A 14,859-nucleotide genomic window follows, 5' to 3' on the forward strand; every position below is an offset into this window, starting at 1 on the left:
AACAGAAGGTGGCTTACATTGAAAGCATTTTATGGCAACTTGTCTAATGAGTTCTGATTGGGAGATTTTAATTTGAAAACCAAAAAAAAAGTGCTACAAAGAAAACGTTTAAAACCCAAGTGAAAGAACTGATAAATAGAAGCATATATGACAGTTTGAGATATATATAATTTGGGTCAAATGATGCCTTCTCTAAGGCAGGGAGGGGAGGGAAGAATATACCTGGGAAATAGTGTAACAAAGAAAAATTTAAAATAACCAAAAAACACTAGCGTTGAGGGCAAGCTAGGTGGCTCAGTGGATCAACAGCCAGGTCTAGACCTCACACACTTCCTAGCCATGGGACCCTGGGCAAGTCATTTAACCCCTACTGCCTAGCCCTTCTTTTGCCCTGGAATGAATACATAATATTAATGCTAAGACAGAAGGTAAGGGGTTAAAAACAAAGGAAGCAATTAGCCTTGGATTAAACTTCAGTGAAAATCCTTATTTTAAAAAATGTTATTCTTCAGTACCATTTTATTATGAAAAATAATGTATGATAAATTACTTCTGGTGACAGCATTTAAAAGGCAATTATCCTTTTATTTGCTTTATGATATATATCTTTGGATCCAAATTGATTTATAATTCCAAAGTGCACAACATAAACGAGGCTGCAGGGTTGTCATCGTATTTCCCCAATCGTTCTCATCCTACATGAAGAATCATTGTCCTCGTAAGCAAATGAACCCAGACCACCCAACCACCTTGGATCCTGATTCATTGTTCACCAGAAAATATCTTAGCAGTAGATGCTCAGCACTTTAACCTTGAAAGCCTAACTGATTCCCAGAGACTCTTTATAAGATGTTTAATCATCCTTCTAAGATGATGTTTAGAATTAAAAATAATGATGGAGTGTACATTATCAAAAGCTGGGCTCTAAACCAGAGGAGGCCAATGGCCATATAACCGACATTTCTATGGACTAAAGGGTTTACAAGAGATTTGAATTATCTCACTTAATCCTCCTGACAATCCTGAGATAGGTGGTGAAGATCTCACTACCATTTTAGATAAGAAACTAAAAAATATTCACACCTCCACCCCCATTTTTTCAGAGGAGGAAACTCATAGATTAAGGGACTTGTCCAAGGACACACAACTCAAAAATCACAGAATCTGAGAGTTAAAAGAGACCTCAGTGGCCATCTAGTCCAACTTATCCCTGACAAGAATTCCCTCTGATGACCTAGCCCACAAGAAGTCTATCTGGCCTCTGCTTAGAAGGAGAACCCATCACTTCTTGAGGCAGCCCATTCTACTTCTGGACAGCCCTCATTGTGATGGTGGTGTTTTTCTGACAGCAGGCCTCTGCAATTTACATTTACTGTTTCTGATTTTGCCCTTTTTTGGCCTTTGGGATCAAAGGAAACAAATCCATTTCTCCTTCACATAAAAAGTCCTTCAACTATTGGACCATAGCCGCCATGTTGCCCCCTAATGCTTTTCTTCTCCAGGCTAAACCTCCCTAGTTCCTTGAACTGATCCTCATCAGGACATGGACTCAAAGCCACCTTGGCCACCCACAATAGACCTTCCCCAACTGACCAATATCCTCCTTAAATGGATTGGTTCATTGTTCACCAGACTGGTGGATGCCTCTTTAACCTTGAAAGGCTAAATTCCCAGACTAGTTATAGATAGATGAATAAAAGGAAAACTGCAATGCTCAGGACTAAACACAAGACTCTAAAGAAGTCTGACAAGTGGCCGAGCCAGGAATTGAGCCCCTCCACTAACACTTAATCACCAGCAGTCCCCATGGCTCTAGTACAATTTACAGGGTGGTGATGGACAATTTCTCTTCTGCTGAGATACTCGAGTTCAAGGCACAACATCTTTAGTTACTGGGACAACGGAAAGAATTGTCGTGGACCCAAGCTGAGTCCTAAACAGTTGCTTACTGAAGATTTGACGTGCTTCTCGACTTTTTCTCCCATAACCACCCTTCTGGTCTTTGAGGAGTGAATCCTAGCGAAATGATCTGTTGGGCATCAAAGAATTGATTTTGACCTCAGCATCTTTCAGAGAAGAATCTCTATCTTCGCTTAGGACAAAGTCATTTGGGGATTCCACTGGCTTCAAACTGCAGCTGAGTTTAAACCAGGTTTGGCTTTCTAGGCAACACTTTAAAACAGCTTTATGAAATTTTTCAAGTTGACTTTTAGGTGGATATTCTCAATGTGTGCATCTTACACGAAAAAACAAACAAACAAAAAAACGAGCTTGGGAGGGTGAAGGGGAAGGCCAAAAGAGTTTGTGATGTTTTGTGACTGTTTCCTGTCTTGTCCAATTAATGCCTGAAGGGACCTTCAGCTCCCTCAGCCTCAGTTTCCTCAGCTGTAAAATAAGTCCAGTGGAAGCTGGTCCAAAAGAGTTTGTGATGTTTTGTGACTGTTTCCCGTCTTGTCCAATTAATGCCTGAAGGGACCTTCAGCTCCTTCAGTCTCAGTTTCCTCAGCTGTAAAATAAGTCCAGTGGAAGCTGGTCCAAAAGAGTTTGTGATGTTTTGTGACTGTTTCCTGTCTTGTCCAATTAATGCCTGAAGGGACCTTCAGCTCCCTCAGCCTCAGTTTCCTCAGCTGTAAAACAAGTTCAGTGGAAGCTGGACTTGGGCTTCTCTGTTCTTTTCCAGCTCTAAATCTATGAACTTTAGACTAAGTAAGCCTACTTTTAGCAACAATATTAAGTGTATTTATAACATAGAAACACAGTAAATATATTAGTGTTTTTACTATCTAGACCCACGATTTCATCAGTGTAGATACTGGCAGGAAAGAAACCTCCTTCTACTAATCTAGCTCAGTCAATGAGTCTGGCAGAGCTCTCTGGGTGCTGAGAATGGCCAGTGTCACCCAGCCAGCTGCATCCCTAGCAAGACTTAAAGAGGGGGTACTGCTGTGTATAAATGGAGATTTTGAGCCTTTGGACTTCATCCCCCAGAAGTCCCTTAGTATTTCCCAAAATTCCCTTTTCCTGCATCCCTGCGTTTTGTGTGATTGTATTTAAGTGGCTGTAACTTCTCCCTCTTTCTCTTTTTGGACCTGTGACCTGGCTGAAGTCAGGCAGTTCTTTTGCCCTAGTTATTATTAATAAAACTTTTAAAATATAATACTTAGTTACTGACTATTCATTTTAAAACTCACAGCTGACTTCAAAGCCAGCTCTATCCACTCTATCCTGACACAGGTGGCTGGGTGTAATTCTGCTGTGGAACCCAGGATCTCCCCTCTCTAGGTCTGGCTCTCCATCCACTGAGCCACCCAGCTGCCTCCTAGGGGTTTGGTTTTAAAAGATTACTCTATTACACAAATGAATACTATGGAAATAGGGTTTGAGTGATAATACAGGTATAACACAGAGGAATTGCTTGCTTGTTAACTCCCTGGAGGGGGGAGAGAAGAGGAGAGGGAGAAAACATGAATCATGTAACCATAGAAAAATATTTTAAAAAATAAAATTAGGGGGCAGCTGGGTGGCTAAGTGGATGGAGAGCCAGGCCTAGAGATGGGAGGTCCTGGGTTCAAATCTGGCCTCAGACACTTCCCAACTATGTGACCCTGGGCAAGTCACTTGACCCCCATTGCCTAGCTCTTACCACTCTTCTGCCTTGGAAGCAATACAAAACATTGACTCCAAGACAGACGGTAAGGGTTTAAAAAAATAATATTTTAAAATATGAGCAGTTAAGGATTACCATGCCAAGGTTCCCAAATGGGGGAGCAGACTTGCTTTTCTCAGTGGTGAAAAGGAATGAGAATAAGAATGTTGTATTGAAGTTAGTCTAACTGAATTCTGACCTACCTGGATTCAAATCCCACCTCAGGCATTTATAAGCTGTGTGACCAGCAAAACCCCTTTCCCTCTCTCGGCCTCAGTTTCCTCATTTGTAAAATGTGGGCTAAGAATCAGGCTTTGGGTCCCTTCCTGCTCCCAAGTCCATGATCCCTGCATCAGAGGGGACGATGCAAATAAAGAACAGGGGAGCAGAAACTTCGTTCATTTTAATTATGCTTTTATTTCCGGGTGATTAAGTGAGAAGCTTTGAGATTTTCCGTCCTACAATGAGAGCCCAGACAGGACACACTTAAGCCAAAATCTGCTCGCCTGTCTGGGACCTCCACAGAACAGCCAAATCCCGGAGAATTTCCAGCCAAAGCGGGTCCCTGGTGAAAGATGCAGAGAGGGGTCAGCCGAGGGAGGCCAGGTTGCCGTTTGACCCAGAGAGCCAAGCTGCCTCCAGCAGCCATGGCTTCTTCATTAGGCGGAACAATGGCGTTCTCTCTGCCTGGCAGCTCCCCCTTTCAGGGGATTGTCCGGGGTAATTGAAACATGTTCTGGGGAAGTGGGAGGGGACCATTCCTGAGAGTCGGGGAGGAGCGCTATGGCAACCCGGCTTTCACTGGGGCCCGCTGCAAGAATCCACAAGCCAGCAGGGCTGAGTTCAGGCAGTCCAATTTGCTGGGGTTATTGTTCCGACTCGAAGGCAAGGTCACATGCCCTCGCTGACAAGCCAGCTTTATGGGCTCTCTCTAATTAGCAGTGCCCTCCACCAGACAGACGGCTGGCCAGCCTCCAAGAGCAGAGCTCGACCGAGGCCCCGATGAAGGAGAAAACAAGGTTACTCAGCCTGGGACTGGAATTCTTGGCTCACGTTACCTCCCAGACCTGCACAGCCGGCCCTTTCAGGGCTGTTTGCCTTTGGAATTCTGTTTGGAGGAGGGTGCTAGAAACTAAAGGGAAGGAGGGCTGGGGATTCTGGGGAAGTCGAGCCCTTTGTCCTCTAGAGGACTGGGGGCTGCTGGAATGTCTGCCTCAATGGATCCAGCCTCCATAGGATGGGGGTCCGGGAAGTGAATGGAGAGCCAGGCTCAGAGACGGGAGGTCCTGGATTCTAATTTGACCTCAGACACTTCCTAGTGGGGTGACCCTGGACAAGTCACTTAAGCCCCATGGACTTGCCCTTACCTTTCTTCTGCCTTGAAACCAGTCCACAGTATTGATTTTAAGGCGGAAGGAAATGATTTAAAAGGGAAAAAAAAAAGATAGTCAGGGCTGGGCATCCTCCGCCAGAGAGGCTGGTCAGAGATCCCGTCTGGGACCCACGTGGTCCACTTTGCCACTTCCTGGCTACTACTGGCCAGGAGAACTGTGAAAATATGGGTCAGAGCCATTGGACTTGCCAGAGAGTGGCCGCAGTTCAGAAGGGCTCAGCGGGCAGGGACGCTCCATTTCTTTGGTTAATTCAAGCCAGCTGCTGAGCGAGCACTCCCTCGCGTTGCACTTGGAGACATTTCTGTGGAAGCTACAAAAAGGCGACCCCAGAGGGATGGTGGGTGTCCCTCCGGGCTGGCAATACCCCGAGGCTGTCTGTGCAGCCTTGCAATAGCCCGAAAAGGCCCAAGTGAGCTCCCTTTCCCATGGTGGAAAAACAAACAAACAAAAGCTCTTGCAAATAGCCGGTTCCTCGCTGCATTCCGAGGGCACTGAGTCACAGGGTACAGTTGGCTATGGCCCAGAACAGTCTGTCTGGGATGGGAGTGGGGGGTGGGGAGGCGGGAGGAAATCACCTCCAGCTCCAGACTCAGGACAGACAGATAACTGGTGGAAAGGTGCCATGAGCGCCATCTCAGACGCCCGCCTTAATCTAGGGGCTGCTGGCCAGGCTGCCGGGCTCCATCGCCAGCCTCGGAGAAATGAGGTCACAGAGCTGCTGGCACCGAGGGGCGGCCTCTGGGGGGTTGTTGTTGTAGCGGCTGGACTTGGCTTTCCTGTCTATCCCCGGCTCAAACCGCCCAGGAAATCCTCGTGGGCACCTAGCACTGGCTTCCCAGACACGGGGACACGGGGGGGGGGTGGGGGGGAGGGAGGGGGACTGGGCGAGGGGGTTGGGGTTTGCCCTGAGCGTGGCCCCATTTCCCAGATGAAAGCAGCTGTCTAGGCCGCCCCTTCTCTGATGGGAGCCTGAGACCCAGGACCTTCCCCTTGGCCCCAGCTGCAGGTTCCTTCCTCTGGGCTTGGTGGGTAGTAGAGGGCAAAAGCCCCCAGTCCATGCCACGCCGCCAGACGCCCTGGGAGGCCAGCGTGGAAACTCCCAGCCTCGGTCTGGGCACGTGGGGAGAGCGGGGTTTGGGGGAGGGGGGTGGGTGGTGACCGCCGCCTTTTCTTTTCTTTTTTCCCCCGTTTTCCAGGGAAAACACGCCCGTCCGCTCTCCCGCCCTGCTTCCCTCCCTTCGGAGACTGCACAGAGCCAAGGGCTGAGGGGAAAGGCGGGGCTGCCCACATCTGGCCTGAGTAACCACATCTGGTCATAGCAACAACGGCCCAGGGGCCTGGGCTGGGCGGAGGGCAGGACGCCCCAGGGAGCCAGGAGAGCCGGAGGGGGCGGGGGCCTCCTCCTCCTCCTCCCACTCACTTAGAACCCCAGAGGGCGCCTCCGCCCTCATCCCCGGTCCTCCAGTCCGCCCCCTCCGGCCCAGCCCGCCACAGCTGTCCCGGGCTGCCCATGGAGCTCGACCGGGCTTTCTGCGCCGCAGGAGAGTTCGGGAGATGCCAGAGGCGCCTCGTGGCCGTACTCCTGGGGCTGCAGGTAGGGGACTGGCCCGGGGTGGGGAGGGGGCGAGCTCAATGCCGGGCCGGGTCCCCAGCCCCAGCCCGCTACGTGGACCACCCTCTCTCCGCCCCCGGCCCCGCCTCCCGTTCTTCCAGCCCACCCACTCGTAGGAAGAGGCTGGGGAGCTGGAGCTGCAGCTGCCTGCCTGGCTCCCAGCCTGTTTCCAACCACCCGGCTCTTGTTGCTCTCCAGCCCCTCCAAGTGTTCCCAGAGAGTCGGACCTCCCACCCCCGCCCCTGGCGTCCTGGCAGCCCCAGAAAGCGCGGGGTTTTCCAAGCGTCTGCCAGGGCCCAGGAGGAAGTGGTTGCGAGGTGAGGTGGGACTGGCCGGCCGCCCAGCTGGCTGGGGTGTTTCCTTTATTGGGGGGCGCGCTGAGGACGGCTCACGCTGTAGAGATAGAGGGGAGAGGTGACTCCAAAGCCAGCTCCTGCCTCTTGGGCCGCACTCCTCTCTCCCTCTATTCCATCACATGAGCGTCTCTCTTTGGGGAGCTGTAGATCGAGGAAGACCCTGCGAGGAAAAGACTGTTAGAGCCCGAGAACCGGGCCTCAAAGGACTCTGGCACCCCCACCCCCACCCCGTTATTCTCTTCCCAGTGCTCTCTCCATCCCTCTCTTCTGAGCAATCTTTCCTATCTAGCCTGGGCTCTGGGATGACTGGGGGGGAGGTGGGCGGCATGGCCAGCTTGGAGACCGCTTGCAGTGTTTCCTTCAGCCTTTGAGCCCAGGTTGGTGCTCCTGAGTGGGGGCCGTGGCTTGGACCCCAACTGGGGTGGCCTGACCGAAAGCACCGAGGGGGCTCCCAGGGGCCTTCCCTGCCTTTTGGGCGTTGGCCCCACTTCGGATAAAGAGTTTCCCCCAAGTTGGTTGGATGGAGGCCAAGGCCAGGGTGCTTGCTTACAGGGAGAGGCAGCCTCTAAGCAAGGCTCTGTGCCTGCCAAGGACAGCCTGACACCCCTCGGGGAACCGAGCCCGGGATTGGGGAAGGAGGAAAAAAGAACATCTGGAAGGAAGCCCCGAGCTGGGGGATGCGCTAAGTGACAGTTCTCTGGTGTCTGCCCCAAACCCGCTGTTCACGTTATGACAGGAAAGGAGGGGAGGGAGGAAGCTGGGGCTTTTCCTTTTCCCGTTGTGTTACCCAACCTCTCCCCGCCACTAGCTCCAGCCCCAACCTTGAAGGGTTGACTGGAAGGCATGGAAGGAGAACCATCTGCATACTTGGAGGGATTGAACCCCAATGCCTCCCATCCAGCCTCCATGACACTGAAGAGCGTCCCAGCCCATCTTCTATCCCAAAGCCCCGGAGTGAGGGGGACCAAGCAGCTTAGGATCACAGATCTAAAGTTGTACAGTCTTCGTGCTCTGCTAGTCTGCTTTTCTCATTTTACAGATGAGGAAACTGAGGCCCGAAGAGGTTGGGACTCCTCTAAGGTCCTAGATCCTACAGCTCTTTCCAGTGTACGGCCACTAAACCAAACCAGTTCCACTGACATGGAACTCATCTGAGTCCTAGAAGTTTGTCCCCCTTGGTTTCTCTTCTCCAACTACTGTGTGATTTACTGATAAACAGTATGGAGAATATGGCAAATACAGCGGTTCAAAATGTGCCAGTCATCATTAGAATGTGAGACTTGCTGGATGGAAGAGTAAACACATTTAGGCAGGATCCGTAGTTTATCTCTTTGTAGAGAGGACTGTGGGGGCAGACAGGACCCTGGAGATCATCTGGCCCATCCCCCCTTTATAAAGGGAGACCCTTGGACCCTGGCAAGTTGATGCTGAATTTTGGGGAAAATCACTTAAGTTCTGTGAGTCTGATTCCCCACCTGTCAAGTAAGGAGGTGGCTCAGTGGAATGAGAGCCAGGAGGTCCTGGGGTTCAAATTTGGCCTCAGATACTTCCTAGCTGTGTGACCCTGGGCAAGTCACTTAACCCCCATTGCCAGCTAGACCTTCCTAATCTGCTGCACTGTATCAATTCTATCTTAACACGGCCAGGTTGTCCTAAATAATGTCTCAGGACCCCAGAAGTGTGGCTATTCTAGGATTCAATGCCTTTGAATAGCCAAACATTAATTTAAGGACAGGTATCCTTTGCTGGACTGCAGTTAGAAAGGCCTGAGTTTGAATTTGACCTCAAACACTTACAGAGTTGTGTGTGACCCTATTATTTCATCCTAGTTGCCTCCATTTCCTCATCTGCAAAATGAGCCAGAGAAGGAAATGGCAAGCAAACCCCTGCAGCATCTGTGCCAAGAAAACCTCAGATGGGGTCACAAAGAACTGCAAACTCCGAAGAACAGACAACAACCACCCTTTCCCACCAATGGCATTTGTTTCCTTCGGAGATCCCAGCCCTGTGTTATGTTAGCATGGATGTTTACATTCCTGTCCAACATGGAGTCTTCATTTCTTTACAGTTGACTCCACCCCCTCCCTCCCTTTAATCAATAGCAGGTCCCCATCTTTGCTGGCACAAAGAAAAATGGCAGAGTGGGAAATAGACGACACATCTTTTGGCTGACAAAACAGGGCCACGAGTTCCACCCTTTTCATCAAACTTCAGCTCAACAAGCCCAGCATGGTGCTCCTTATGGGAGCCATAAAAACAAAGGAAAGATGCCCCTGCCTTCTATTTACATTCATGAGATGTCAGGAGCTTTTTATTGGACTTGAAACTTATTTGGAGGAGGAAACCTGTCAGATGGGGCTTTAAAGTGTTTGTATGACTTCAGTAAATATTATCGAGCACATTTTAGCAGCTAAGGCAGGGGCTTGGGACCTGTGGATGATGGGAAAAAAAGAAATCCAGCATGACTCTAAATTAGGATAGAGATTGAACCTGTGTCTTCACTGGTATCGGGAGCTCCCAGGTGAGGCAATTCCCCCTAAGCAGATAAGCACTGTTTTTTGCAACTTAGAATTTTGAAAGATTTACTAAGAATATTGAGTGTTTAAGTGACTTGACCAAGGTCACACAGCAGGCATATTTCCAAAATGGGATCAGGTCTTCCTGACTTCAAGGCTAGTTCTCTATCCCCGATGCCACTCCAACTATGAAGTAATAGAATGTAAAAAAATGAGAAAGACAGGGCAGTCTAGCAGATGAGGCACTGAACTGAAAATCAAGGATAATTGAACGGGAACCCCATCTGAAAGACTGCAACCTCTCTCAGCCTCAGTTTCTTAAGGCTTCAAGTTTTGTCCCTCTCTAAAATGGACAGAGAACCTGCATCGGGGTTGTTAGAAAGATTAAATGGAATGACCTATTCACTAGAATGAAGATATACATTTATAAACTTTAAAGGGCTCTGTAAATACCAGTTATTTTTTTTAAGCAGAAATGTAGGAGGCTACTCTGCATATATTCTATCCTTCAATATGGAGCTGGGTACTTTTTAATTAATGATTCTAAGTCCTACAGATTTCCTTTTTCCGCTCACCTAATTTCTGAGCCAACATTTCCTTGTCTGTAAAATAAAGGGGTGGATCTCCAAGAAAGTTTATGAGCCACATAAGAGAATGACCTCATTTTAAATGAAAAATTAGATTCCATTTTATCATCTGTCTTATTCATCACATTTTTGGCTACTTCCAAAAATTAAATCCATACCCAACGATGAAGAATTTCCATCACTGAGATGGTAACTCAGAAAGGTAATATGATCTTTTTTAAATTTTTATTTTTTTATTTAATCCTTACCTTCCATCTTGGAGTCAATACTGTGCATTGGTTCCAAGGCAGAAGAGTGGTAAGGACTAGGCAATGGGGGTCAAGTGACTTGCCCAGGGTCACACAGCTGGGAAGTGTCTGAGGCCAGATTTGAACTCAGGACCTCCCATCTCTAGGCCTGGCTCTCAATCCACTGAGCTACTCAGCTGCCCCCCAAGGTAATATGATCTTAGGCTGTTTTCAGAGAGACCAAGCAGGCAAGAATTAGCAGGTGAGAGCCCCACTGCCCTCTCCCTCCACTTGATACAATGCCTAGAGTCGTAGGCTTAGTTCTGAGTGTCAGAGTTTAGGAAGGACACTGGTAAGATGAATATTGTCTAGAGGAGGGCAAACAGAGTGGTAAAGAGCCTGTTTAATCCTGAGTAATATCTGATTCCTGCAGTCTTTATTTTAAAATGTCCATGTGGGCTAAGGGTGGCTTGTATTTTAGGTTTTAACAAATTCTAATATAGTCGGAGAATTACGCTGTGTGATTTTTTTGTGAGCTACTCTGTGACCCAGTTTTTTCCTTTATAAAATTAAATAGCTGGCCTCTAGTAAACCGTAGTTTTAACAATCTCTGACTTCCTAATATAGCTGGCGTCTAAGAGTCACGGTCTGTATGACTCAGTTCCAGTGGTGGACAGTCATGATATACTTCCGAACTCCCAATAGGACCAAAAGAGAAACTCAGGGAAAATGTTACAATTGAGAAGGGATCAGGGCTGGCTTAATGTAAGGGGGAAACTCCGTAGATTGGGGAAAGATCATAATAAAACAATACTTAAAACTTGAAGGGATAATATAGTCCAACCTCCTCATTTCATAGACAAGAAAACTGAGAAACAGCATCTCCCGGGCTATCCGGTCTTTTATATCTGGTTGGTTGCATCAGTTAGGAAATTCCTCTTAAGTCAAGCCTAAATCTGTCTCTGAAATAGACCCATTGATCCTAGTTTTGTCCACTGAGACCAACCAGAACCATCTTAATATCTCTTCCACCCAAGGGCCCTTATTAAATAGTTCCAAAATTATTTCTCCATTTACTCTTCTCTCAGTGAAAGGTCCCCAATTTCCATTAAAAAAAAAACAAAACAAAACTCAACAAACAAACCCTTACCTTCTGTCTCAGTATCAGTTCTAAGACAGAAGAGTCCTCTGACTTCTTTCTCTTTTACCATATTTAAATGATCTCAGATAAATATGGGATAGAAGACCACTGCTTATGATCTTTCAAATACCTCCATAAATATATGGATATACACTCAGATACGCATGCCGTTTTCGGCATGTGTATCTGTATATCCATATATTTATGGATATACACTCTCATCACCTGCAGTAAAGTAGGGTTGCTTACCACCTCCCACTCCCCATTCCACCTGGACTGGTTTTGTAGCTGAGGAAGGGATTAGATAGGAAAGCTAAGTAGTTAGGGAAAAGAAGAAAGGCAAGTGCCCTTTTATGGCTGTCTATTTAGTGAGAGTGAAGAACCATGAACTCAGGAGTCCTTAAGGAAAGGGTGTTCCTCAAGATCAGAGACATCTCCTTAGGGATGCAGGCTCCCATGGTTTCTGCTGCTCACCAGGTAGTGAGTCATGCTAGAGAGTCATGGTTCCCAAGCCCCCAGCTCACCACAAGATGTGTTCTCTGGACCAAATCGTCAATCCCTTCTGTTGCCATGGTTAGGAAAATAAAGCTGTTACAGTGTGTAATGGGAAGGCAAAGCTGCTGCCGTTTGCCCTGATGAGAACACCAGTTCTCCCATGCTGGGTCTCATTTCACTTCACCAGAAACATCGGGAGAAATAGGGCTTCTTTATGGATGCACGGAGGCTGCTCCTGCAGGGTTGGTCATCCTTAAGAGAGAGAAAGGTCAGGTGTCTTCTCCATGAGCCAGAGCAGCTGCGGTGAGGGGTGGGGAAATGGGGTGCAGTCTCCCTGTTCCTGATTAGCTTTGTGGATCTGTTTACATCATTTAAGAGACTCATGGGCCAGAAGATTACTGGACTGCTCAGGAAGACCAGATTTCAAATCTGACCTTACTTACTAAATGTGTGATCCTGGCAAAGCCATTTGACCTTTGTAACTTTGGTTTCTTCCTCTGAACAATGGGGAAAATAATAACACCTGCTTGTTTTTGTGAGGATAGAATCATACTCCATGTATTTATACAGTGCTACATAAATGCTAGCTATTATTATTGTTCTTCTTCGCTCATTTTTTCTGGTCACGTCCAACTCTTCATGACCCCATGGTTTTCTTTTTTGACAGAGACAGCAGAGTGGTTGGCCATTTCCTTCTCCAGCTCATTTTATAGATGAGGAAACTGAGGCAAGCAGGGTAGAGTGACTTGCCCAGGGTCATACAACTAGTAAGTGTCCAATGGCAGATTTGAACTCAGGAAGATGAATCTCCTTGATGCTGGCCCTGGTTCTTGGCTCAGTTATTAGAATTCAAATAAGAATACATGATCAAAGTATTATTATATTCCAAAACGCAGATTCTCAGTATTAGAAGGCATTTAAGAAGTCTTCTAGCCAAACCCATAACTCTACAGGGTTCCACTCTGCAACTTTCCCAACAAGTGTTCCCAAGCCTTCCCTTAAAGACTCCCAGGGAAGGAGAACTCACCACCCTCCAAAACAAGCTTTCCGACAGCTCATTTCTATACACATAGCTTAAATCTCCTTTCTGGTGACTCCTGTCTATTGTGCCTAGTTCTGCCCCAAAGCCAGAAGGAAAGATCGGAATTCCTTCCCACGTGCCAGACCTTATGATTTTCTGAAGCAGCACCCATATTCCCTTTAATTCTCTTCTTTTACAGGTCAGACATCTACAGCTCCTTCAAGAGACCTACACATAGCCCAGTTAGTGTTCAGGCTTTCACAAGCCTGGACATTCTCCTCTGAAATCTTTCCATCTTGTTGATGTCTTTTCTAGAATCTACTACCTAGAATGGAATACAAGATTCTAGATATGGTTTGAACACAGTACCATAGGGCTATCAACTCCAAAGTTCTGGCAACTTCACGTCTCTTAACGTAGTTTGAGACTGTAAAACAACTCGTGTACCACCTTCTTGCATTTGGAGGCCAAGAGAAGGTATCCCTGCTTCCAGAATCATTGCTTGATCTCCATCAACTCAAAACTAAAGAGCTCATGAGTTTCCTAACAATATTTTTACTTAATCACTCAGAGGACACAATTAAAAAACAATTAGGGAATAGCTAGGTAACCCAGTGGATTGAGAGCCAAGCTTAGAGACAGGAGATTATGTGTTCAAATTTGGCCTCAGACACTTCCTAGATGTGTAACCTTGTCACTTAACTTAATCTCTACTGCCTAACTCTTAACACTTTTTTTTTTGTCTTGGAACCAATACAGTCTTGATTCCAAGGTAAGGATTAAAAAGAAAAAAGCATTCAGTGAAATAGCATCATTAAAAAAAAAAGTAGTCATTAATCTCCATGTTCCCACGCCCCATAAACCTGGGGCACAGTCTCCTAGAAATACAAATACCAGCAGTAAGAAGAGTAGTCATGCGTAGAGTTAAAGGAACGCACGTGGTAGGGATCATTCAAACCTGTCTTCCCAGTAGTGTCATTTCACTGCTCTTATTTGAGCAAGCTCCATGGTGAGCACTGATTTCTATTTGGCTGGCACCCAAGCATCCCATCATCCTCCTGGAATCTATCTTTGCTGCTTCCTCAGTGGTTCTGTCACATTTCTATTGCTTCCAATCTCTCTCCATATCTTGGACTTTTCTTGGGTCACTTAGAATCCTGGATCGAAGACTGGAAGGGCTCAGAGAGTTTCTCTAATATCTTCATTTTACAAATGAGGAAACAGAATCCTGGAAATGGTAAATGATTTTCTCGAGGTCTACTAAGTAGGAAGTAGAGCTGGAATTTGACCTCAGTTCCTTTGATGTTCAATCCATTTATTTTCCCATTACCCCATACTGCCATTGCTTTTTGCTGACTGTATCACTGTAATTTTGTGGATGCTACTGGCCTTTGATCCCTCTTGCCAGTTTGGGGGCTTCATTTTTTTAAGCGTACTTCATGACCCCCACAGTTCCAATCTGAGAGGATGTGATGACTAAAAAGCCTCTCTCTGGTAAGGATCATTCTTTAGTCATCTCCAGAGGCTATAACCAACACATTCAGCTAACACACTAGAATGTCCCTAAGACAAATCTTTTTATTTAATTTCTTTATTGGGGGCTAAGATCATAGACCTAGTTCCTGGATAACTTTGATTTAGGGTTAGAAATTCCCAAGTTCCTCTATATCTATAATGCATCTGAACCAGAAAAAAAAAAAGACACAAAGGTGCCCAATTACCTTATCCCAGTTGTTGATTATAAGTAGTCAACAATTCAACAACTGGGGTAAGGTAAATATTTATACACACATGTGAATACATATACACATGCATATATATTTATGTATATCTAATTCATAATTCACAATATTTCAACAAGCGT

The 14,859-nt window shown here is 46.7% G+C and overlaps 1 protein-coding gene across 2 annotated transcripts in view; it reads left to right on the top strand.

Annotated features, from left to right (window-relative positions):
- The first annotated feature begins 6,234 nt into the window (after positions 1 to 6,234).
- Positions 6,235 to 14,859, top strand: part of LOC100016419 (solute carrier family 22 member 15-like) — a 103,011-nt gene continuing 94,386 nt past the window's right edge. The window contains exon 1 of one of the 2 annotated variants that reach the window (XM_056796050.1): positions 6,235 to 6,634. In XM_056796050.1, the coding sequence (XP_056652028.1) occupies positions 6,551 to 6,634 (84 nt within the window). In that variant the 5' untranslated portion in view covers positions 6,235 to 6,550. The remainder of the gene's footprint in view (positions 6,635 to 14,859) is intronic. The other variant, XM_007478268.3, reaches the window with a different exon arrangement.

Source organism: Monodelphis domestica, chromosome 1 (genome assembly GCF_027887165.1).
Source record: "Monodelphis domestica isolate mMonDom1 chromosome 1, mMonDom1.pri, whole genome shotgun sequence".
In the NCBI taxonomy this organism is placed as follows: Eukaryota; Metazoa; Chordata; class Mammalia; order Didelphimorphia; family Didelphidae; genus Monodelphis; species Monodelphis domestica.